Source organism: Bos javanicus, chromosome 7 (assembly GCF_032452875.1).
Source record: "Bos javanicus breed banteng chromosome 7, ARS-OSU_banteng_1.0, whole genome shotgun sequence".
Lineage (NCBI taxonomy): Eukaryota > Metazoa > Chordata > Mammalia > Artiodactyla > Bovidae > Bos > Bos javanicus.
Window position 1 is genome coordinate 89,601,889 of NC_083874.1, and position 26,878 is coordinate 89,628,766.

The following is a 26,878-nucleotide window of genomic DNA, read 5'->3' on the forward strand; positions in this document are numbered from 1 at the left end:
CGGGTCCGCGGAGAGCAGACGCCGCTGTCCCCGCGCCGGGGCGCCGGAACAATTGCAGCCGTAACTGGACGCAGCAACAGGAACGTTAACGCACGGGCCAATGCAGTCGTCGGGAGATCCAGAAAGTGACACGCTTCCTAACCGCAGGGGGGTCGGACCGCAGAGCCCTTAGAGCGAGGCGGGGGCTGGGAGTGCGAGGAAGCCAGGCCGCCCACCCGCCGCGCGCCGCTACGCGCATTTCCAGCCGGCGCGGAAAGAGTCGGGCCAAGGCTCGGGCGGGGGGCGGGGCTGGAGGACTACGGCGCCTGCCGAGGGCTAAAAAAGCTCTGGGCCCGGAGGGCGGGGCCTCGCCCGGGAGTGGGCGGGGATAACTGGTTGGGATCCGAACGCCGCTGGGAGGCCGCGTGGAGGGAGGAGCGCGCCTTCTCCAGAGGTGGAACCGGCCGGCCCTGGAGCGCCGGAAGCTTCGGTCTGCACCCCTTGGTTGCCGGCCGGCACTTCAGCTGCACGCTTTCCCCGAGCCTCGAGACTTAGCGAGCAGGTAACTGAGGAGGCAATCGAGGGCTTGGGAGGAGTTGGGGTTGTGTGTGGGGGGGTAGTTAAAGGGGCACGTGGAGAAGGTGGGAGGAAGTCAGCCGTGGAGATTAATTAAAGCGCCTCTGGGTTGAGGGGCGTTGGAAGATTAAGCTTTTGGTTCCTTCTCCTAATCCCATCACACTCTTAAAAAATCGTAGTTTCCACACTTTACCTAGTCTACACTTAGGACTGCGGTGAGTTAAAAGGGAATTGATGCTCTTACTGACGCTGTGATGGGCTCAAACGCGAGTCATTGCTGCAGACTTGCAGCTAAGGGCAGGATATTCAGTATGTTTTCTTAACTGTTAGCACTTTATCCTATATTCCATGCAGGGAGGGATGTTGTTGATAAGGTTTTTCTTCTCTTCTAAAAGAATTATATATTCGTTCCCCTGCCTTCCCTTGTTTTTGGTGAGTTTGTCCGCTCTTGGAAGAGAGCAAAAAAAGTTGGTAGAGAAAGACTAAACTAAAGAGAGGGGGAAGCAGCCGCACCTTGAGGAGACGGGAAAAGTGGATAATGACATGGGTGTGGCCCCACCAGCCGCAGAGATCACCCCCACTAATAACACCAGGTTCCTCCTGTCCCCATCCCGAATCTTCTCGCTGTTGAAACACCCAATTAGGCTTCAAAAATTCCCTTGAGAACTTGACTAACCTCCCTGCTCAGCCAGGAGAAATTATGAAGACTCATGAGACAGCATTATGAAAGATAATTATGAAAACACTTACTGTGGCAGCTACTAATAAGCCTTTATAGAGGGAGAGGTGTATTCTCCTCCCCTACAGTTAACTCTTGGATGAGGATGTAGCCTTTCTGAATATTTGCCTAACCTGGTTAGAATTTATCCAGACATTCAGTTCTGCAAGCTAAGTGATGTGTAAAAGTACAGAATTTTTTTTTTTTTTTTAAGATCACAATCTGGGTTCTCAAGGAATTTGAAGGAAGATAATATTTGCACACAAATGTTGGCAATATAAAGCAAATGAGATATGTCCCCAGAGTAAGTAAAAACTAGGTTCAATGAGAATATGCATGGAAGGAACTTAGTAGCAATTTGAGCTGGCCTTAAAAGACCACTGTTAGCATGATCTCAGCAGGGACATACAGACCTCTCTGTCATTTTATTTTTCCTCTAGTCAAAGAGAGGTGAATTGCAGTGATATCCTTACCAGGCTATGAGCTCAGCAATAATTCTCCCAATTTTATTGGACTTTTGCCAGGCTCTGGTTAGTAATAGGACAGGAAAAGGTCAATGAGTCTTCAAAGAGGGCTTCACACTTACAGATCCTTCTGCTTGTACACTTTCCTCTATATATCCTTTCCTAGTTCTCAGCATGACTTTTTCCTTCACTGTGTCAGGTTTGTGTTCAAATATTACAAGATACAAGAGAACTTCTTTATCTAGTCTTTCTATAATAGCACCCATGTTTCCTGCTTTTTTTTTTTCATAGCACTGATCACTATCTGACACTTTCTATAAAGTACATTTTTTTTTCCATTTCCCATAATAGACTGTGAGCACTATGAAAGCAGGGATTTTGTTTTGTTCACTATTATATTCCAATTATATAGAAGATGATCTGACACAGAGGGTACTTAATAAATACTTGAAGAGTGGATAATTGAAGAAATTACTGAGGAGATAGACAAGAACTGACAATTACAACATGATTTTTTAAAGGGCAATAAAGGCAGTGTTTGTGCTCTGTCCCTTCAGCCATGACAAACTCTGCGACCTTATGGACCATAGATCCTATGGACACAGGCTCCTCTGTCCATGGGATTCTCCAGGCAAGAATACTGGAGTGGGTTGCCATGCCCTCCTCTAGGGGATCTTCCCAGCCCAGGGATTGAACCCGCATCTCTTATGTCTCCCTCATTGGCAGGCAGGTTCTTGGCCACTAGCACCACCTGGGAAGCCTCCAAAGCAGTGTAGCACTTGGGAAACAGGAAAGAGATAGGTCTGCCTCCACTTAGGGTGGAAGAAATGGTAGAAGAGAAGTAGTATTTGCATAGACTTTTCAGTGATGATGGGGCTTGGGCAGGTGGACGTGGCATTCCAGGCAGAAGGAACGCAATGTGACAGCGGGAATAGCAGAGTTGGGACTGGTTAGAGTTGGGGTGAGAGGGTAGTGCAGGATGCAAGAGGCGGAAAGTTAGACCCCAAAGTTCTGTTAGTTAAGAAGAGTGATACATTAAGGTTTGTGTTCAAGAGTGATGACTGGAGAATGGATTGAAAGGATGAGTCTAGCCATTAGAGGGGCTTCCCAGGTGGATAAGTGGTAAAAAATCTGCCTGCCAATGCAGAGAGACGTGGCTTCAATCCCTGGGCCAGGAATATCCCCTGGAGGAGGAAATGGTAGCCCACTCCAGTATTCTTGCCTGGGAAATTCCATGGACAGAGGAGCCTGGAGGGCTACAGTCCATGAGGTTGTGAAGAGTCAGACACAACTAAGCGATTGAGCATGCACAGGCGGCCATGAGAAGTTTACTTGTTCTGTATTAGAGATCCAAGCAAGAGATGTTGAAGCCCTGAACTAAGGCAGAAGTAAAGAAAGGCAAACTTGTAAGAAGGGACACAGAGCTGATTGTCTTCTGTGGTTAGATGAGGGGATCAAGGGAGATGGAGACAAGGTCAGCATGACTATTAGTTTCTAATTAGGGCAATTTAAGTGTCATTCATCAGGAAAGACACTGACCTGGCTTTCAGTGCCTCTCCTAGCTTCCATGTCTGCTTCTATCTGTGTATTATTCACCTAGGGAATATGTGCAAGAAACTTAACTGTGTGAGACGTGGAGGACAGCACAGTTAAGCCACAATTATAACTCATAAAACATTAGAGTGAGAAGGAGTTTCTGAGATGAGCTCAATCTCTGCCTCAGGGTTGTTTGTTATTAATTAGAATAGGCTTTCGCAGGTCAGCTCCTGGGTGCTTGAACTGCACCCATGAAACTCTCTCAGAACAATGTTGAATACGAATTTTCAGGAGGCATCCCAAAAAGGAAGGGTAGTACATCTGATTTTACATCTTTCAATCCAATTTATTTTGCCATTACTATTTCAGTTCATTGTAAAGATTAAAGATATTGCCGGGATTGAAAGGTCTTCAGCTAATCTCAAAGTGTGCTACAGGCAGCATGATATAAATATAAGGACAATGGAAAGGTAACCTGAACATTTAACTCAGTCCTGACTTTGTTAGGAATTCGCTCTGTCTTTAGGCACTCCATTGATCTTTCAGTGCCTCACTTTCCTACATAATGGGAAGTTCAGTCTGGAGCCATGGTTCATAATTTAGGTTACACACTGGAGTCTCCTGGGGTGATTTAAAAAGTCCTACTGCCTAAATCCTACCCCTGCAGATTCTGATTTCCTTGTTCTGGGGTGATGTTGGAGGGTTTCTTTATTTTTTTTCCCTTTATGCTGTTTTTTTTTTTTTTTAACTCTCCTGATGATTCCAGTGTACAACCAGGTCCCAAACTTAGTTCTAGAAGATAACAAACAAAAACAAAAATTCTTAATAGTTGGCTGAATAATTTGTATTTCTGTGGGTAAATTTGTTCATCAAATCACCGTGAGTTCAGATCAGTGGCTTAGTTGTGTCTGACTGACTCTTTGTAACACCATGGACTGCAGCACACCAGGCTTCCCTGTCCTTTACCAACTCCCAGAGTTTGCTAAAACTCATGTCCATCTCATCCTCTGTCATCCCCTTCCACGCCTTCAATCTTTCCTAGCATCCAAGTCTTTTCCAATGAATCATTTCTTTGCATCAGGTGGCCAAAGTACTGGAGTTTCAGTTTCAGCATCAGTCCTTCCAATAAATATTCAGGACTGATTTCCTTTAGGATTGGCTGGTTTGATCCTTGCAATCCAAAGGACTCTCAAGAGTCTTCTTCAACACCACAGTTCAAAAGCATCAATTCTTTGGTGCTCAGCTTTCTTCATACTCCAACTCTCACATCCATATATAACTTCTGCAAACACCATAGCCTTGACTAGATGGACCTTTGTTGGCAAAGTAATGTCTCTGCTTTTTAATATGCTGTCTAGGTTTGTAATAGCTTTTCTTCCAAGGAGCAAGCATCTTTTAATTTCATGGCTGCAGTCACCACATACAGTGATTTTGGAGCCCCAAAAAAATAAAGTCTGCCACTGTTTCCTCTGTTTCTCCATCTATTTCCCATGAAGTGATGGGACCAGATGCCATGATCTTTGTTTTCTGAATGTTGAGCTTTAAGCCAACTTTTTCACTCTCCACTTTCACCTTCATCAAGAGGCTTTTTAGTTCCTCTTCACTTTCTGCCATAAGGGTGGTGTCATCTGCATATCTGAGGTTATTGATATTTTTCCCGGCAATCTTGATTCCAGCTTGTGCTTCATCCAGCCCAGCATTTCTCATGATGTACTCTGAACATAAGTTAAATAAGCAGGGTGACAATATATAGACTTGACGTACTGCGTTTGCTATTTGGAACCAGTCTGTTGTTCCATGTCCAGTTCTAACTGTTGCTTCCTGACTTGCATAAGATTTCTCAAGAGGCAGGTCATGTGGTCTGGTATTCCCATGTCTTGAAGAATTTTCCACAGTTTCTTGTGATCCACACAGTCAAAGGCTTTGGCATAGTCAATAAAGCAGAAATAGATGTTTTTCTGGAACTCTCTTGCTTTTTCGATGATCCAGCAGATGTTGGCAATTTGATCTCTGGTTCCTCTGGCTTTTCTAAAACCAGCTTGAACATCTGAAAGTTCTGGTTCACGTACTGTTAAAGCATGGCTTGGAGACTTTTGAGCATTACTTTACTAGCGTGTGAGATGAGTGCAATTGTGTGGTAGTTTGAGCATTCTTTGGCATTGCCTTTCTTTGGGATTGGAATGAAAACTGACCTTTTCCAGTCCTGTGGCCACTGCTAGTTTTCCAAATTTGTTGCATATTGAGTGCAGCACTTTGACAGCATTATCTTTCAGGATTTGGAATAGCTCAACTGGAATTCCATCACTTCCACTAGCTTTGTTCATAGTGATACTTCCTAAGGCCCACTTGACTTCACATTCCAGGATGTCTGGCTCTAGGTGAGTGATCACACCATCATGGTAATCTGGGTCCTGAAGATTGTATAGTTCTTTTGTGTATTCTTGCCACCTTTTCTTAATCTCTTCTGCTTCTGTTGGGTCCCTACCATTTCTGTCCTTTATTGAACCCATCTTTGCATGAAATGTTCCCTTGATATCTCTAATTTTCTTGATGAGATCTCTAGTCTTTCCCATTCTATTATTTTCCTCTGTTCTTTACATTGATCACTAAGGAAGGCTTTCTTATCTCTCCTTGCTATCCTTTGGAACTCTTCATTCAAATGTGTCTATCTTTCCTTTTCTCCTTGCCTTTGACTCCTCGTCTTTTCTCAGCTATTTGTAAGGCCTCCTCAGACAACCATTTTGCCTTTTTGCGTTTCTTTTTCTTGGGGATGGTCTTGATCACTGCTTCCTGTACATTGTCCCAAACCTTTGTCCATAGTTCTTCAAACCTCTGCCCATAGTTCTTCAGGCACTCTAGCAGATCTATTTGAATCTATTTGTCACTTCCACTGTATAATCATAAGGGATTTGATTTAGGATTTGATTTAGGTCATATCTGAATGGTCTAGTGGTTTTCCTTACTTTCTTCAGTTAAAGGCTGAATTTTGCAATAAGGAATTCATGATCTGAGCCACACTCAGTTCCTGATCTTGTTTTTGCTGACTGTATAGAGTTTCTCCATCTTTGGCTGCAAAGAATATAATCAATCTGATTTCAGTGTTGACCATCTGGTGATGTCTATGTGTAGAGTATTCTCTTGAGTTGTTGGAAGAGGGTGTTTGCTATGACCAGTGCCTTCTCTTGAAATAACTCTGTTAGCCTTTGCCCCATTTCATTTTGTACTCCAAGGCCAAATTTGCGTGTTACTCCAGATATCTCTTGACTTCCTACTTTTGCATCCCATTCCAAATCAACCATAAGTCAATAAATAAGGAAACAACATTGATTATGAAACTGTTGCTACATAAAGAGTATTCTGCTAAACAGTGGGGAATATAAGATTTCTAGTGTTAATACATTTGAAGAAACAAAAAAATAGAAGTGAGTCTGCTTTGGAAAAGTTGCTTTTCCCAAAAGAGGCATTGTCTGTATTTCTTCCAGAATTGAAGAAAATGGCAAAATATATCACCTCAGTTTTTAAAAATCCATGTATTTTAACAGAAGAAAGTTTCCAAAAGCAAGTTGGGATGAACTGACAGTTGTGATGTTGAGCAAGTTAAACTGGATCTTAACGTGAAAGGGATGCAGCCAGACAAGGAGGAAGTGGTTTCCAGTGGAGAGAGTGCTAGTCAAGAAATGATTACAGGCCAGTGAGTTGGGAGGATCAGTGCAAGCATCATAAAAGGGCTCTCAATACTTGGAATAGTGAGTTTGGACTTAATTATCTAGCCAAGAGGGAAGAGAAGAGAAGCGTTTAATCAGAACTCTGCTTTAGAATGAATAGTGTGAGAGAATAAAATAAACAGGAAGAACAGGGGATACTACAAAATCTGGCAGCCGTCAAAAGTGAGGTGGAAAGGAGCCGAACTGAATTATGGTAGTGAAAACGGAAAGGAAGGGACATTTTGAAAACAGTTAGATGATTGATTCTGATAGAGGGGTGAAACAGAATGATAAATCAATCCTGAGTCACTCCAAATCTTCAAATATTGGTGACTGGGGAAATAGCATACTGTGGATAGAAATAGGGACATTCTATATGAAAAGTGAGCTAGTTACTATAGAGAGATGATCTCAGTATTTTAAGCTAAGATTGTTGTTGTTTAGTCTCTAAGTTGTGTCCAGTTGTTTTCCAACCCTTTGGACGATAGCCTGCCAGGCTCTTCTGTCTTTGGGATTTCCCAAGCAAGAATCCCGGAGTGGATTGCCATTTCTTTCTCTAGAGGAATCTTCCCAACCCAGAGATCAAACCCCCGTCTCCTGCATTGGCAGGTAGATTCTTTACCATTGAGCTGCCAGGGAAGCCCTGAGTTTAAGGTACGTCCAAATATTCTTTTGGTAGTAAGAAAATGGGATGAAACTCTGAACAAAGGTTAGTGGTATAGGTAATTGGAGGACGTTATCAAACCCTGACAGGGGGTGCTTTTTCCAAAGATAAGGAGCAGAACCTATAGATTGACCCTTAAGGAAATCCATATTTAGTAAGTTTTAAGAACAGAAGTAGACAAAAACTGGTCACGAGTTAGAAGAACCAACAATCAGACTAAAGCCTGGAGAATAGACAGTTTCATCCAAGAAGGCAATGGCAACCCACTCCAGTACTCTTGCCTGGAAAATCCCATGGATGGAGGAGCCTAGTGGGCTGCCATTTATGGGGTCGCACAGAGTTGGACACGACTGAGCGACTTCACTTTCACTTTTCACTTTCATACATTGGAGAAGGAAATGGCAACCCACTCCAGTATTCTTACCTGGAGAATCCCAGGGACAGAGGAGCCTAGTGGGCTGCTGTTTATGGGGTCACACAGAGTCGGACACAACTGAAGCAACTTAGCAGTAGCAGCAGCAGCGGCAGTAAGGATGGAGGCAATAATGAGTGGTATGCCTTGGATATACCAGTCCTATCACTTCTTGGCAAACAGATGGGGAAACAATGGAAACAGTGGCAGATTTTATTTTCTTGGGTTCCGAAATCACTGTGGACGGTGACTGCAGCCATGAAATTAAAAGACGCTTGCTCCTTGGAAGGAAAACTATGACAATATAGGCAGCACATTCGCATCATTTTGCCAACAAAAGTTCGTATAGTTAAAGCTATAGTTTTTCCATTAGTCATGTGCAGATGTGAGAGTAGGACCATAAAGAAGGCTGAGCACCAAAGAATTGATGCTTTCAAACTGTAGTGCTGGAGAAAAGACTCTTGAGAGTCCCTTGGACGCCAAGGAGATCAAACCAGTCAGTCCTAAAGGAAATCAACCCTGAATACTCATTGGAAGGGCTAATGCTAACAAAGCTTCAATACTTTGGCCACCTGATGTGAAGAGCTGACTCACTGGAAAAGACCCTAATGCTGGGAAAGATTGAAGGAAGAAGGAGAAGGGGATGACAGAGGATGAGATGGTTGGATGGCATCACTGACTCAATGGACATGAGTTTGAGCAAACTCCAGGAGATAGTGAAGGACAGGGAAGCCTGGCATGCTGCAGTGCATGGGGTCACACAGAGTTGGACACAATTGAACGACTGAACAACAACAGCATGCTTTTGAAGTCCAAAAGCATGAACAAGAGGAATAGTCCAGTGGATTTTGCCACTGAGGACTGTTAGGGACCTTTGCATTTCAGCATCTGCCTGAGTATCATTCACATCACAATAAGACAAAAGCCAAACCTTTTACCATAGCTCACACAGGGCTCCACAAGATCTGGTCTTAATCAGCCTCTCCTTGCTTCTCACCTGCATGAGCTTCTTGCTCCTCAGACACTGCATCTTACGGCTTCCTCTCCTGCCTTTGTTTTGCCTTCCGTGCATAGCCATCTTCTAGAGAAGGCAATGGCAGCCCACTCCCGTACTCTTGCCTGGAAAATCCCATGGACGGAGGAGCCTGGTAGGCTGCAGTCCATGGGCTCACTAAGAGTCAGACAAGACTGAGCGACTTCCCTTTCACTTTCATGCATTGGAGAAGGAAATGGCAACCCACTCCAGTGTTCTTGCCTGGAGAATCCCAGGGACGGGGGAGCCTGATGGGCTGCCGTCTATGGGGTTGCACAGAGTCAGACACTGAAGCGACTTAGCAGCAGCAGCAGCAGCATAGCCATCTTCACCTCATTCCTCTATCTTAAAACTCTTAGTCCCTCTACAGCATGCCACTCTAGCTTATTGTCCACAGAAAGACTGCATTTGTGTGAAAAAGTCAGTACTACACCTCTTCATTATTCTTTACCCCCTTACCATGATTTATTTTTCTTCAGAGCTATATTAATTCCTACAGCTGCCACAAACTATGTGACTTAAAAACAACAGAAATTTATTCTCTCATTTTTAGAGCCAGAAATCTGAGATCAAGGTATTAGCGGAGTTTGTTCCCTCTGGAGGCTCTGAGGGAGAATGTTCAGCGCCGCTCTTCCAGCTTCTGATGGTTCCTGGCACTCCTCGGTGTTTCTGGGTTGCTGCTATGGCACTCCAGTCTGTGCTCCCATCTTCACGTAGTGTTTCCCCTGTGTGCCTGTGTCTGCCCAAGCACCCCCGTTATAAGGACACTAGTCACTAGGAGAGGACTCACCCTTCTCTTGTATGAAAGAGAAGTGAAAGTTGCTCAGTTGTGTCCGACTCTCTGCAACCCCATGGACTATACAGTCCATGGAATTCTCCAGGCCAGAAAACTGGAGTGGGTAGCCTTTCCCTTCTCCAGGGGATCTTCCCAACACAGGGATCGAACTCAGATCTCCTCCGTTGCAGGTGGATTTTCTACCAGCTGAGCCACAAGGGAAGTCCAAGAATACTGGAGTGGGTAGCTCATCCCTTCTCCAGTGGATCTTCCCAACCCAGGAATCGAACCAGGGTCTCCTGCATTGCAGGAGGATTCTTTACCAACTGAGCTATCGGGGAAGCCCAATCTCCTATGACCTCAATGTTAATTTTATTACATCTCCAAAGACTTTATTTACAAACAAGGAAGGTCATATTCACAGGTAAGGGGTTTGGGGGAAGACATAATTCAACCCACTACAGGAGCACATAATATTATGTTACATACTTATGGTTGTTTATCCACCAAAATATAAGCCCTGAAGGCAGAGACTTTGTTTTGTTCAGTGCTCTCTGAATGCCTGGAATGCTCAATATTAATTGGATGAAATTGGCCCACATAAATTAGAGGATGATTTGGATAATGAGAAAATGGGGAAAGCTGGTTAAAAAAAAAAACCTCTTCATTCAAGAAGCTTAGCAGGATGAAAAAGGACCACGGAAATGGCTTAATCAACTTAAAGGATTTCAAGGGATTCAAACAGTGAAGCTTAGGCCACAACTTGTGAGTCTGTTTTGCCAAGAGACTGTTACCAGAGTCCAGCCATTGCCTCCCAGTTCTGCAGGAGAAGCGAATGAATTTCCAAAATAGAAAGAAATGGATTTCTAGGCCAGAATGCCATGTAATTATTAAGGGTGTCTCAAGAGTTAGGATTGATTTTTCTGCCAAGGGCAGTGCATTCACTAATGATAATCAAGTTTATACACCCAAAGGTTTCTTAATAAATATGAAACTTTAGAGTCAGCAGAATTCAATAGTTCTCAGGAGATACTCCATCAAGTAACGACGGCTGGTATACTCTCCTTTTAGGTGGGTTTTCCTCAGAGTGAAGGTGTGAGCTCTTTTTGTTCAGTTGCTCAGTCGTGTCCAACTCTGCAGCACCATGGACTGCAGCTTGCCAGGCTTCCCTGTCCTTCACCATCTCCTGGAGTTTGCTCAAAGTCTTGTCCCCTGAGTGGGTGATGCCATCCAACCATCTCATCTTCTGTCTTCCCAGACAGAAGATGAGATCCCTTCTCCTCCCGCCTTCAGTCTTTCCCAGCATCAGGGTCTTTTCCAACGAGTTGGCACTTTGCATCCGGTGGCCAAAGTATTGGAGCTTCAGGTTCAGCATTAATCTTTCCAGTGCTCAGCAATTTTCATACTTGGGAGACCTGCTTTCTATAGGTTCAGCATATGTTTTAGGGACTCAGCAATTGAAACAAGGCCATTTGTATATTTTCACTCTCTCAGTGTGGACAACTGGCATGAGCTTGGTTATTAAAATCAATATCTTTTCTATATGAATTGTATTTCATAGTAACTAAATAGTAGATGAAGGGAATTGATAACTGGTGGGATTCAAGTTAAGAAAGAAATTATAAAATTTATCACCACATTATAATCCACAGTGAACTTGTAAATCTAGGATACGATCATCAATACCTGCAGTTTTAAAAATCATTAAGTGAAAACTGATTTCATGTTACAGTTGACTTCGAACAACACAAATTTGAATTACATGGGTCCACTTATGTTTGGACTTTTTTTTTCAACTTTATACTGGACAAAACAGACTAACAGCACGTGACCCCAATGACCAGAGAACATCACTGAAAGAGACTTCATATGCATCATGTGATCAGTAGGAAAAACAGCATCTCTTTTGAGTATTTTTGTAAAAAATCAAACCCAAATTTGAGTAAGCCTCTAGTCCATCTGTTTATAGAAAATACAGGGAGTAGAGGAATGTGTTGGAGACGGCAATGGCACCCCACTCCAGTGTTCTTGCCTGGAGAATCCCAGGGACGGGCGAGTCTGATGGGCTGCTGTCTATGGGGTGGCACAGAGTTGGACACGACTGAAGCAACTTAGCAGCAGCAGCAGCAGCAGCCACATCACTGAAATCCACAGTATGGGAAATTGTCCACCCCTCCTACTCTCAAAGTGTGGTCTGCAAACCAGTAACACTGCTATCTTCAGAGAGCTTGTTAGAAATGCTGATCTTCAGGCCTCATCCTTGGCCAGCTGGTTCAGATTCTGCCTTTTTGGCAAGATTTCTGAATAATCTGCACATTCCTTAGGGCTGAAGTTGGAGAAGCATTGTAGACGATAGTGACCTGATTTCCTCAACACATAAATGGTTAGGGAGAAAAGGAAGGTAACTGTTAAAGTGGTATGGAGGACCTAGTATTGCTTTCTTGGACTTAACGGAGTTGAATGATCCTCGGTATCACCATTGGGGGAAATATTTAAAGAATGTGCATTATGATCTTCACTACAGTCCAGTGAGTTGTAGTGAAAGGGCCCTAGTGTAGGAATCCTGTTTTCACACTACGGTTGATTGAACAACACAAACTTGAATTGAATGGATCCTCTTAATATGTGGATTTTTTTCAGTGAAAACTAACAGTACACAAACTGAGGTTGGTTGAATTTCAGAATGGAGAACCATGGATTCGGAGGGTTGACTGTAAAATTATACATGGATTTTTGACTGCGTGGGGTGGTCAGTGCCCCTAACCCCATGTTGTTCAAGCATCAACTATATAGAGTAATCATGTTTCAGAAGACTCAGAAATTAAGTATAGGACTTAAGAATGATATTGTTCTCTAACAATGATAACTTTATCCCTAAAGTTACAGAGTATACAGGTTTATCTTTAACAATTTTTTCTGCTTGGACAGACCTGTTCAAAGTCTTATGAGTCCATTCCCATTTCTAAAAGGAGGACTTTGGAATAGATCTCAAGGATTCTTTCTGACACTCAGATTTTGGGATAAATAAATCATTTAAGCATTTAAAGTATGTATGACTGCTGATAGTCTTCAAGTTGATTTGGAAAACAAGGTGTCCCTTGTTCATCAGCACAGCCCCTACTGGGCCACATCTTTAACGCATATCTGAGATCCCGTTGCAGAACCACAGAGAGGTGGAGAGAATTGCACCAGCTGACTGCACACTGGTTGGGGCAGCATCGCAAAGAAGCCCCGGGGTCAGCCCTCCAGCCAGTCTGTGTGAGGTCATTGAGACCATCATCACCATACCTTCCAAGCATGACTAAGTAGGACATGTTTAGGAATCAGTTTATCCCATATTTGTTTCTTTACAAGTTTTGCTTTCCAGAAGTGTTCTAAATGAGCCATGCAACCTGAGGGGTGGAGTATATTTTGCTTTTAAATGTTGGTTTCATTTTTCTTGCAATACCATGAAACCTAAACATTAATAGTGTCTTAATTTGTCTGCTTTTTCTGATATAACTAGTTCCAATGGCTGGGAATAAAGGAAGAGGACGTGCTGCTTATACCTTTAACATTGAAGCAGTTGGATTTAGCAGAGGTGAAAAGTTACCTGATGTCGTATTGAAACCACCCCCACTGTTTCCTGTAAGTACATTAACAGCGAAATTCTCACAGGATATTTTTCATGTTTCAGAGAGAATTTAAATACTGTATAAGACTTGAATATATATTGTTGGGCTTCCCTAGTGGCTCAGACGGTAATGCGTCTGTCTGCAATGCAGGAGACCCAGGTTCGATCCCTGGGTTGGGAAGATCCCCTGGAGAAGGAAATGGCAGCCCACTCCAATATTCTTACCTGGAAAATCCCATGGACCGCGGAGCCCGGTAGGCTACCGTCCATGGGGTCTCAAAGAGTCAGACACGACTGAGCGACTTCACATTCACATGATATCCTAAACTGTAAGAAAGTAAAAGAGATGGTCACTTACCTTTAATTTAAATATTTCCACTGTTCTTTTCTGAAACATTTCTAATTTTCAGACTGCTTTCTTAAAATGCAAAAAGCTATATATATATTTTTTCCCTGAATGTAGTCAATATTTTCTGACCTATAATTTTTTTTTCAATTTTTGTGTCTTACAATGCTGTTATTGATATAGTCCAATATTAAAATAATATTTTTTAAAGTAAAGTTAGATTTTATAGTGGTCCTCACTTCCTATTTTGCCAGACCTTCACTTAATGACTTTATTCTCATCTTTCGTCTATAGAATTCAATTTTGCTCCCTAGTATACCACTGGGCCTTTTTTCCCCCACTGAGTTTTTTGTTTTTTTTGCTTAGTTCCTTATTTTATTAAAGTAAATTTTAATTTTGTCACTGTTTTTCAAAATAGAAGCATTTCGACTACGTTTAGTATTGCTTTTAAATTTAATTATGCTGCAAACTTAATTGGTGTGATTTTTAATCAAATGCTTGACTTTAGTTTAAAACTTAAGGTTACATTTCCAGATGCACATGTGCTGTGATACAAAATACGAAAATGTCATAAATAACCAGATACTCCTTCCAGGAATCTTTTCCGTCTTTCAAAAGGAAACATCCTTTGTTGAAAGATTTCTCTGAGTACAGGACCCTGAACAGATGTTCTTGGGATCTAGATGCCTCACATGGGGAGAGTCTACTTTTTACTCTTGATATTTTTCTTTTCTGATATTCAGTGCAGCCTAAAAACAAAGGTAAATATCGCAGGTATAGACAGAATGTCACTTTATATTGATTTCCTTTTAAAACAAGTTCTTCTTCATGTGTGAGATTACTTCTAAAGCTTGGGAATATTAGTACATACTATTGTTTTCTGCAGGGAATAAAATTTATTACTGGCTAAAAGGCTCTGTCTGATCTGGCTTTCTGATGTTTCTCTGATCCTTTTCCCACCACTGTCCTCATTCCTTAGCCGTGGTGGTCTCCTTTTTCCCTTAGGCATTTTCCCCTATTAGTTTCCCTGGCTGGAGCCATCGGTCTCCCCATTTCTTTGTATGGATGGCTTCATATTCTTATCCCGATCTCTGCTCAAAGGTGACTCTCCCAAGAAGTGTGTGCTTACTGGGTGGACCAGCCATTTGCAGTCTCCGTGGGCTCTGTCCGTCACTCTTTCCTCTTCTGGGCTTCAGTCCTTCTATCACTTATCACTGTCTAAAATTGTGTATTATCTTATTTGTTTACTTATTTTTCTCCCCTAGAATGTAAATTCCACACAGGCAAAAGGTTTGACTAGTTCATCACGGTGTCTCCTGTTGTATTATAAATATATATGCGTACATAATACATATGTGTGTGTACTTGTAGTTCTTAATAATTGAAGATATAGGTTCAAATTTCTGCTTTGCCACTTTTGTGTTATATGGACTTACAGATTATTCACTTCTCAGCTTCCTCACTATAAAAGGGGAATTATTGATACTTTAGATGAATTCATGGATTCTGAATATTGAGTATATCCGGGTTGTAGTAACCACTTGTTAAACAGTAGCTGCTACTACTTTTTTTTTTTTTTTAATGCTACTCTCCTACTAATACCACCATGGCTAATAGGAAACCACCATAATAGGAGACCCAGACTGCTTTGATCTGTGTGCTTTAATTTTTAAAATACAGAATCACAGTCATCAGACTATATAGCAAATGACTCTTGGTGTGGTCAGTAGAAAAATTAGGCAGGTAGGAACATTAAGTATCTTTTCTACTTATAAAGTAAGAGAAAAATAAGAGATGGGTGAAAATGTTTAATAGATAATAAAAGCTCAAAATATTTTAAGTTGATGGTAAAACTTAATGCCTATAAAATATGGTTTTTCAATAAAACTGACATGTTTTCAGAACATAGACAAAAGGGATATTAAAATATTTTATTTATTTTTTAAAAATTGCCTCTTAATGTAAACAGGATACAGACTATAAACCAGTGCCACTAAAAACAGGAGAGAGTGAAGATTATGTGCTCGCCTTGAAACAAGAGTTGAGAGAAACTGTGAAAAGAATGCCTTATTTTGTAGAAACACCTGAAGAAAAACAAGGTGCGTACTAGACTCTGATTGTGTGGTTCACTGTCTACAGATAAAACAGTGTTTCACCATGAAGTACATGATCTTTAATGCTGATTGATTTGATTCAGTGGGAAATTATCAACCACCCTGAAAAAGCATATGTATGTTGATTTAACAGAAAATATATTTTTAACTTTTTGATATTTTTAAGATTACCTTTCAAAATAAACGTGTTATATGTTCAGTGAAATTTATGAAAACAGAAATATTAAGAAAGTGAAAATCACCCTGGGACTTCCATGGTGGTCCAGTGGTTAAAGCTCAGAGCTTCCAACGCGGGAGGCGTGGGTTTGACCCCTGGTCAGGGAAGTAAGATCCCACATGCTGTGCAGTATGGCAAAAAAAAAAAGAAAAAATCACCTTTATTCCTTATGTCTAGAGAACTACTGCTGCTAAGTTACTTTAGTCATGTCCGACTCTGTGTGACCCCATAGACGGCAGCCCACCAGGCTGCCCCGTCCCTGGGATTCTCCAGGCAAGAACACTGGAGTGGGTTGCCATTTCCTTCTCCAATGTATGCAAGTGAAAAGTCAAAGTGAAGTTGCTCAGTCCTGTCTGACTCTTAGCGACCCCATGGACTGCAGCCTACCAGGCTCCTCCATCCATGGGATTTTCCAGGCAAGAGTACTAGAGTGGGGTGCCATTGCCTTCTCCCTACCACTGATATTGTATATTCCAAATTTTTCTTCTATGTGTATATCCTTTTACAAGATTGGATTCATGTTACTTTGTATCTTCCTTTTTTACTCAATAGCATATTATTAGCATTGTCACATATTCTTTTTTTTTTAATTAATCTTTATTGGAGTATAGTTGGTGTACAGTCTTGTGTTCGGTTCTGCTGTACAGCAAAGTGAATCAGTTATATGTATATCCACTCTTTCTTAGATTATGTCCTCGTACAGGTCATTACAGAGTCCTGAGTAAAGCTCCCTATGCTATACAGTAGATTCTTACTAGTTACCTATTTTATATTCTTAGAAAATACGATTTTTGATGACTGCGTGGCATTCCATTGTGTGGCTATAACGTTATTCATTGTAACGTGTGTTTGTTTTTTCCCACTTTTGGTTTGCCACTTTTAGTTCCCTGCTGTTAGATTTAAGATTGTTTTTAGTTTTTTTGCTCATATGTATAATGCTGTGATTTTTATCCTTATACATAAATCTTTAAGCAGGTCTCTGATTATTTAGTATTTTGGTTACAAATTTTGAAAGCCTTGACTATATTTTGGCTCACCATTTGTATCAAATATAAAATGTAAAAGATGTATTCATTCATTATGCCAAGGACAGAGAGGAGAAATTGTAGTTGGAGAAAGCTTGGCAATCTCAGACTGAAAGTGAGAAGTGGTTTCATAGGAAGAGAATACATTCCTGAGTAGTTATTTAGCACAGTAGAACTATATTGATTTTCAGTTTCTGCCCTTGAATGTTGAAATTAGAGAGATCGATATCATCCTTGAGTTCTCAAAACAACATCATTAAAACATGAGAAATTCCTATAGTGTCATCTCATTCCATTAGTATTAAAAATGCATACCCTTTTCCTCTTTCTAAAAGACTTAGAATTGGATAAGAATCAAAAAGGAAGTCTTATATAGTAATACCACGTGTGCCTATAATTGTAAGAGGCATTTTAGACGGGTTTAATTTTTCAAAAGAAAGCTGCTTGAAGTTATATAATAAATGATTTGACATTTTACCTCAGAAGTACTGAATTTTTTTTACTTTCATGATTATATCACATGCTTTTATCTGTTTGAGTTTAAAAATGAAATTAAAGCTCATTTTAAAGATTTAACTAAGTAAGATTAAGTGAACTAATAAATATCCACTTTTATTGAAAAAAAATGATAGTGTAGGGTATACTTTACCCTTTTAAAAATTAGTCTCTAGACTATGGAACATACATACTTAACCAAATGTAACTGTTAGTAAAGTACATATCTAATTTTAAAGTACATCATACTGTGAAGACATTTATTTGAGTCATTTAGACCAGGAACATAATTTTGTCCCTGATTTCTGGGAGTAGCTGTCTTATACCTGGGTCAAAAGGGTCTTTACCTTTTATAACTGCTTAATGAAGTTTTAAAAGTATAAGGAATCATTTGCTACTGTTTTCAGAAGAAAACTCTTGCATAGAATTTTCCAAATTGATCCAAGTATGTTCTCTTTGAATATATACATGTTTACCTCTCTTGCCTGATGTAATGTTTTTACACAAAAAAACCACTGTGGTTGTTATAGTATATACTATATGGTCTTCCCTGGTGGCTCAATGGTAAAGAATCTGCCTGCCAATGCAGAAGACCTGGGTTCCATCCCTGGCTTGGGAAGATCTCCTGGAGAAGGAAATGGCAGCCTTTCCAGTATATTTGCTTGGCAAATCTCATGGACAGAGGAGCCTGGTGGACTAGAGTCCATGGGGGTGCAAAACAGTTGGACATGACTTAGTGACTAAACAACAACATATACATATATATGTAAATACAGATTAGTATAATATATACTGTAGATACACATTATATATGTATATGTACACGCACAAATAGTGTGTATGTATACACACCATGAGTGGGAAAGAATTGACCAGACTGAATGGAAGTACACAGCTGTCGCAGGAAGCCATATTCTAGGGAGTATTCCATCAACGTATCCTCACTACCCTTTCCCCAGCACTGACTTCCTATGTGCTTTAGGACAGAGAGACTTACGGACTAACAGTGTAAAAAACTAAATCTCTAGAGACTTGGACAGACAGAGCAGGAAATCTCTTGCTGATAATCTCTTGCCCTGGTGGCTCAGGGCATTGAGATTTTTCACAAAGAACCAAGGGTCCAGAATAAACATTTTTCATGTTAGGTATTCCAGGTTTGTTTATAGTGTTCTGAGGTAGAATTAATAGAAGTGATTGGTATTTTCTCTACAGTGAAATGTATTATTTTTATAATAAAGAGAAAAAAATTAGTGAATATTATTATTTTGATGAGTTTTAGCTCCAGAGTTACATAGAGAACATCTGGTCCAGTGGTTCCCAGCTCAGGTTCCTGAAGCACTGGGGTCCTCTGAGCTAGAAACAGGAGTGACAGTGGTGATGGTTCTGTAAGCCATTTTCAGAACTTCAAAAACTTAATGGAAATCCTGCCTCTACCTACATTATGACCACGAGGTCTCTTTTGAATGAATGGAGTTTGTTTGGTTTATTAACTCTCACTATATGGTCATGGTCCACGAGACCTCATTTTAATTTTTTAGTTTCGTTTTTGGAGCATTTCTTACTATATGTAATGATCGATATTCATAATTTATATTTTCATAGAGCTCTTCCAAGAAACAGAGAGAACTTGCTTTAAAAGAGAAGAAAAGTTATTTTGTCCTAGCATTACCTGTGTTGGCCCATTGGACCCTTTCCTAAATCTAAAGTACATTTTAGAATTTCAGTGATCTTACTTTTCTTGCATCTTGAAACATTTTTGTTTCATCATGATAGATATTATTTCATCGTTTTTCATCAATTAGCCTCTACTATGCTAGAAAATGGAGAAGGAAATGGCAACCCGCTCCAGTATTCTTGCCTGGAGAATTCCAGGGACAGAGGAGCCTGGTGGGCTGCCATCTATGGGGTCGCACAAGAGTTGGATACGACTGAAGTGACTTAGCAACAGCAGCATGCTAGAAAAGACTAAAATATACAAAATGGAAGAATGATGAAATTGCATAGAAGCATCGTGCAATACTGAAATAAATCATCACTGTTAAATCATCCTTTAATTTTCTTATTGTGTTGGCCAAAGTATACTACTAATTTTTAAGAAGATATAGAATAATTTTGGAGATACTCCTGTCTGTATAGTTATTTTGGTTTTGTTTAGCTTTCATAGAATACAATTTAGAATTCAGAAATTTTCATTTTCTACCCATAACTGCAGAGAAGAAAATTGGCAGAGGAAGATGTTTCAGTTACTAGACAAATCAGAAGAGGAATGCAAAGAGATAGAAAGGAGCCCCTGATGCTAATATTGCTGGTGGAATTGATGGTATAAGCAGAGTCTCACACTGAGTCTTCAGATGACAGTATCCTAAATGAATTTTCTCAGACTTATGAATCAATAAGTAAACAGTGTCTGTCAAAGAATGAAAAGGAAAATATAGTGTTCTCATACAGTTAATCTTTGCAATGGACCTCATCACATAATATTTTGTGGTAGGAACATGAAAAATTCCATTTGCTAAAATGACATGTGACCATATTTTTTTCTTTTTTGTTGGGTTTTATGTACCAAATATTTGTAACTAGACAGCTGTTGAAAGCAAAGGCAAAGACAAAGATGACTGAAAGGAAATAGATTATGTAGAAGTGAAACAGTTTATTGGATTGATCATATTAATTGGTAATGATATATTTAATAATGAAAATGAAAATGGCTGGGCCGTCCTCTCTTCAACAGAAGTGTGAGCCATAAAAGTTTTTTAAAGCATTACTTTTTGATGGTGCAAATACAAGAATTGGACATAATGATAAGCTAGATCATGTTAATAGAAATGTACTCATAATCTAGAATCACTTGGGTGGGGCAGGTGTGAGAAAAGCCAGAAGTAATATGTTAGAATTTTTTAAAGATGTATTTGAAATCCAGAATCAGGATTATGAAATACTTGCATTTAATGTTTGCACATGACAAACTCACAATGCACAGTTGATGCACACTTAGCTGTGTTCAAAGGATGTTGCCCATTTTGGGTAAATATACCTTCAAAACCAAGAAAATGGTGGAGTATGAGTTTGAGTTTACTTAACGCTTATTAAAATTCCCAATAATTACTTTTCTTTCTTTTTAAATAACAGCTTTATTGAGATAGTGAAAATAAGTGTTAATCACTCAGTCGTGTCTGACTCTTTGTGACTCCCATGGACTGTAGCCCATAACCGCCAGGCTCCTCTGTCCATGGGATTCTCCAAGCAAGAATATCCTGGAGTGGGTTGTCATCCCCCTCTTCAGGAGCTCTTCCCGACCCGGGCACTGAACCCGGGTTTCCCACATTGCAGGCAGATTCTTTACCATCTGATCCACCAGGGAAGCCTTATTGAGATAAAAATCCAGATATATAAAATTTACTTTTTACAGCATACAGTTCAGTCCCTTTGAGTGTACTCACAAAATTGTGCCGCCAACAGTATTATCTAATTTATAGAATTGGTTCGTCATCCTGAAAAGAGACTCCCATACCCTTTCGTATCAATCCCTATTGTCCCCTCCCTGCCTCAGCCCTTGGCACCCTGTAATCGGCTTTGTCTGTTTTAGGCATTTCATATAAATGGAATCTTAATGTGTATTCTTCTGTGACTGGTTTCCTTCACTTAGCATAATGGTCTCGGGGTTCATACATAGTAGAGCATGTATCAGTGTTTCATTCCTTTTTGTGGCTGAATAATATTCCATTATATGTATATACCTCATTTTGTTCATTCCTCAGTTGATGGACGTTTGGGTCACTTCTACAGTGGGGTTTTCAAGAATAATGCTGCTATAAACATTCATGTGTGTGTTTTTGTGTACCATGTCACTTTTGTTGTATATCTAGGGTCAGATGGTAAATTTTTATTTTACATTTTGAGGAACTGCCAACTATTTTCCAAAGTGGTTGCACCATTTTATATTACCTACAATGTATAAGGGTTCCCATTTCTCCACAGCCTTGTTAACACTTATTATTGGTTCTTGCCATCCGACTGGGTATAAAGTGGTAGCTCATTGTGATGCCATCCAACCATCTCATCCTCTGTCTCCTCCTGCCCTCAATCTTTCCCAGCATCAGGGTCTTTTCCAGTGAGTTGGCTCTTTGCATCAGGTGGTCAAAGTACTGGAGCTTCAGGTTCAGCATCAGTCCTTCCAGTGAATATTCAGGGTTGATTTCCTTTAGGATGGACTGGTTTGATCTCCAACCTCGCCTCCTCCTATCCTTTTCCCCACTGTCTTTCCCAATGGGTTGTGAAAAGTGTCTCCCTGAGAAGACTGACTGAATGTGTGTATTAAGTATTTGCTTACTTTATTAGAGGTAAGCAAACAGCCCTCCATCCTCACTTAGGTACTTAATACCTCCCAGTTACACGAGATTTAAAGATTGGGAGCTAGAGGCCAGTGTCACAAGAAGAAAAGAGAAGATACACAGACCTCCCCACCTGCACCCTCCCCCCAGACTTTTTGTGTAAGTGGCTTCCTGACTTGCCTTTGGGCTTTTGTGAAAATTCTCAGAGATGAATCAGATTATCTGCTACTGAGAACTTTAATTAGGGTTTCAGTCTCTGCTCACCCCCAGCCATTTATTCTCAGGTGCTTCTTGCCACTTCCCTAGATGTGTATTACTCTGATGTCTAGGAACACATTAAACTCCCTGTACTGGAAATAAAAGATGATACCTGGTGTTTTCAATTATTTTGAAATTCTTTTTTTTCTATCTTTTTTTTCTAGATATTGAAAGATATAGTAAAAGATATATGAAGGTGTACAAAGAAGAGTGGATACCAGGTAACCATAAAACTGACAATGTTAAAATTAATCTTCAAAGGCTATCTCTCTACCATGTCTTTTTAGGACTAATTTTCTATTTTCACTATAGGAAAATAGAGCCTGGCTCTCTTCCTGTAATTAATTAGCAACATATATCTTTTGAAAACTAAGATGAAAAGATTTTTATATTGTAACAAGGAATATTTGAAGTGATATTGTAGAAGTTCTTAGGATACTTTTTTTTTCTTTTAATAAAATAGGGCTGGCCAAACTCATTGGATTTTCCATTTTCATTTGATACAATCAAAGTTTTCATCTTTAATACTAATAGTAACTCACTTCTGTGTTCCTGAGTGATTTTGTAGCTTTTGAGGAGGAAACAAGCCTAGTTTTAAGAATATTTTCAGCCGAGCTTGTGTATCTTCCTTTCTTTCCAGCAGGCATAGACTCTTTTTGGCTGTTAATGTGCCTTTTCAACAGAACCATACCTAAGAGAGTTTTTTTTTTTTTTTCAACATTCACAAAATTGCCTTGGTAGAGGCAAGGTGTAAGGGGTTGCGGAGATCTCATCTACTTCATTTTGTAGAAAATTAACAGTTGCTATAGAAACGCAGTGACCTGTCAAGGCAACTTGGAATATTGTAGTAAAACCCAGGTTTCCTCACTTCAGCACACTTCCCTTTGACATCTCTGTCCTTGGTGTGTTACAGAAACTGCCTGTATGCAGAAGCCTAAGTCACATTTACAGCATTGGTTGCCTTCCTGAGTTGCAGCGTCTCTTTTCAATGCTAATTGTTGATAATGTTGTGTCCCTCTGGAAACACTCCTCTTAGGTCTCTCATTTCTTCTACTACATAAATATTTGTCTCTAAATTATTCTCTTTAAGTACTTTGTCGTGATCACCTATGGATCATTTATGAAAACAAACATATTAGGTTGGTGTAAAAGTAATTGTGGTTTTTGTATTGTTGAACTTTGTTGTTTGATACTGGAATACATTCTTAAATAAATGTGGTTATATTATACTTCATTTTAATGCTCATTTCTTGCTTTATGTGTCTTTTTTTGGCTAAAGACAAATTACTTGCTGTTTAGATTAAGGAAATGATGTTAGACAAAAAGCAAATTCAAGTGATTTTTTAAAAATTTTTATTATTATTTTTTTAATTTTATTTTAACTTTACAATATTGTATTGGTGATTTTTTATTTGAGTTCAAAAGGAGTCGTAAAGCAATGGAGACAACTCTCAACATCAACAACACCTTTGGCCCAGGAACTGCTAATGAACATACAGGGCAGTGATGGTTCAAAAAATTTTGCAAAGGAGACGAGAGCCTTGAGGATGAGGAGTGTAGTGACCAGCTGAGAGCCATCATCGAAAGTGATCCTCTTATACCTACACAAGAAGTTGCCAAAGAACTCGACATCAACCTTTCTATGGTCGTTCAGCATTTGAAGCAAATTGGAAAGGTGAAAGGCTTGATAAGCGGGTGCCTCATGAGCTGACCGAAAATCAAAAAAACTGTCATTTTGATGTGTCTTCTTACTCTGTACAACAGTGAACCATTTCTCGATTGGATACTGACGTGCAATGAAGTGTGGATTTAAATGTCAACTAGCAATGACCAGTGCAGTGGGTAGACCAAGAAGAAGCTCCAAAGTACTTCCCAAAACCAAACTTGCACCAAAAAAGGTCATGGTCACTGTTTGGTGGTCTGATGCCCATTGTCAGACCCACTCCAGCTTTCTGAATCCAGCGAAACCATTGGATCTGAGAAGTATGCTCAGCAAATCAACGAGATGCACTGAAAACTGCAATGCCCACAGCCAGCATTGGTCAACAGAAAGGGTCCAGTTCTTCTGTACAACAGTGCCCAACCGCATGTCGCGCAACCAGTGCTTCAAAAGTTGAATGAATTGGGCTACAGAATTTTGCATCATCTACCATATTCACCTGACCTCTCACTAACTGGCTACCACATCTTCAAGCATCTTGACAAGTTTTTGCAGGGAAAATGCTTTCATAAGCAGCTGGAGGCAGAAAATGATTTCTGAAAGTTGCTCAAATTCTGAAGCACTGATTTTTACGCTATAGGAATAAACAAACTTATTTCTCATTGGCAAAAATGTGTTGATTGTAATGGTTCCTATTTTGATTAATAAAGATGTGTTTAAGCCTAGTTATAATGATTTAAAATTCACAGTCTGAACCTGCAATTACTTTTATACCAACCTAATATTTAAAGCAAAATTTATTAGTTCAGGAAAAATAGCTTGAGATATAAGTATTTTCTACAAACAGTACTGAGTTTTTTATTAGTAAGCAGCATTTTTTAAATCTGTTTTCATGTTGCTTCAGTTTTCTGATTGTCTCTTAAGCTTAAAAAAGAAAAACAAGTGACAAATTAGAGGAATTGTTTAGCTAATGCAGGCAAAATCATTCAATGGAAGGAATTTACTTTTCCATAGCTATTTCTGTTTTTAACTTTAAAGTTTTCCTATAATTATTAAATTGTTTAGTTTTGTATATATTAGGATTATGGTCACATATTTTAACTTTGAAAAAAATTTTTCATTATGTAAGAAATACATATCAACTACAGAACATGTACAAAATAGAGTAATTGAATAATAAATTACATTTAAGGAAAATAACTATAATCCCAACACAAGAAATTCCTGTAATATTTTGTTTCCAACCTAGAACTTTCTCTGCACAAATATACATCTGTTCAAGCATTTACATGTTAGGTTTATTCTTTAAATGGAATTATATATGTATTGTTTTAGAAACTTTTTAAATTTAACAGTATATCATGAATAACTTGTCATGCCCATAAATATTTTTCTACATTTTTTCATTATGAAAATTCCTGTACTTGGAGTTAACTATATAAATACTATGTAACTTAAAAGAATATTATAGAAATTTTATAAGTATTTCAAAGGTATTTTAATGAATTTTTTTCTTTATAGGAGAAAATCTATCACTATTATAGTTTAATCCCCAGCTAAATCTATACAGATATTAAATTTTATTTCCATTGCATGAGCCACTCTCATGTTCTTTAAATAGTTATACCTAGTGCCAGTAATTCCCAGAGGAAACAGCCCTTTTTATTTCTCCTTTTGTACACACAGATTGGAGAAGACTCCCTAGAGAGTTGATGCCAAGGAAAAAATGCATAAAAGGTACATTAACTAATTAATAAAATCCAGATAAGAAAAGGTTATTGCTTAACTTCTATCTATATGAAATTGTCAATATAAAGTTACACTCAATGTTCTAAACGCTTTTTCCAAAAGTATTTTTAATATTTTGATTATTTTGTTAGTGCTTTTTGCTGTCGATTTTTTGTTTTGTTTGTTTTTCCCTTAATTAGAAATTTTGATGTGCTAGGGAAAGACTTTTCAATTATGTAGATATTCTCATTTGTATATTTGAAATTTTTTAGATGATTATACTGGCTTTATTTTAAGTTTTTAACTACAACATTTGGAACTGGTAACATTTGGGAACTGGTAGGATAGAACTTTATGGTGTACATAAAATGCCGAAGTGAAAATTTTTGTTGTGTTGTTCTTTCATAATTCCACCAAATAAAAAGCTGTTGAGCATCTACTGTTGCCAGACCCTGTGCTAAGAGGGATAAGCCAGTGAGCAAAGGAGTAAACCTCACCCTCACAGAGCTTACAGATGGAGTAAAGACATTCAGCATAGCGCACTGTCTTCTCTGGGAGGTCAGGGAAGGGTTTGTTGAGGAGACGCAGTTGAACTCCAGATTGAATGACGAGTACGAGATTGCTGTGATGAGGTCATGGGAGTGACGCTGGAGAAACCGGGTTTATTAATGTGTTTTTCTTGTTGAGTCTTAAGAGTTCTTTGTGTATTTTGGATACTAATCTGTTGGAAAAATATTCCTGCTGTGTGTTTCTCCTTTCCTCTTATACCACTACTGCGTTCACAGCACTTCTGACACTAGATTTAGGGAGTTATTTTTTCTTGCATATCAAACAGTTCTCTGTAACACCAACTGCGTGTCTTATCATTTAATTCAGCTCTGACACTAATTGGAGTTAGCGCTGATCCCACTAAGGGCTCAGTCCCAGGAGACTGCTCCCTACTACAGATGTCAGTCGCAGGGATAGTGTGTCTTCAGGTTTCCCACAACTGCTGTCTGCGTTGGCTACCAGTTGGAGGTTCCTATGACCCTCCCTGGTGGGATTTGATTTACCTGAACAGCTCATGGGACATGGTGATATATTTACTTATATTTACCAGTTGACTATAATAAAGGTTATGATAAAGACGCAGATGAACAGTCAAGTGAAAAGAGGCATAAGGTCAAGTCTGGAAGGTCACCCATGCATGTCTGTGGAGTTGGGATGTGTCACCTTCCAGTTCACGAATAT

At 39.6% G+C, this 26,878-nt stretch overlaps 1 protein-coding gene across 4 annotated transcripts in view; it reads left to right on the forward strand.

The window, feature by feature from the left end:
- The window catches only part of POLR3G (RNA polymerase III subunit G), a 44,942-nt gene that overhangs the window by 341 nt on the left and 17,723 nt on the right, over nucleotides 1–26,878 (forward strand). Inside the window, exons 1-6 of one of the 4 annotated variants that reach the window (XM_061424376.1) lie at nucleotides 386–541; nucleotides 10,053–10,285; nucleotides 13,367–13,488; nucleotides 15,790–15,919; nucleotides 22,425–22,481; nucleotides 25,607–25,657. In XM_061424376.1, coding sequence (XP_061280360.1) covers nucleotides 10,216–10,285; nucleotides 13,367–13,488; nucleotides 15,790–15,919; nucleotides 22,425–22,481; nucleotides 25,607–25,657 — 430 coding nt within the window. In that variant the 5' untranslated portion in view covers nucleotides 386–541; nucleotides 10,053–10,215. Of the gene's footprint in view, nucleotides 1–385; nucleotides 542–10,052; nucleotides 10,286–13,366; nucleotides 13,489–15,789; nucleotides 15,920–22,424; nucleotides 22,482–25,606; nucleotides 25,658–26,878 lie in introns of those variants that run through there. The other 3 variants (XM_061424377.1, XM_061424379.1, XM_061424380.1) reach the window with 3 other exon arrangements.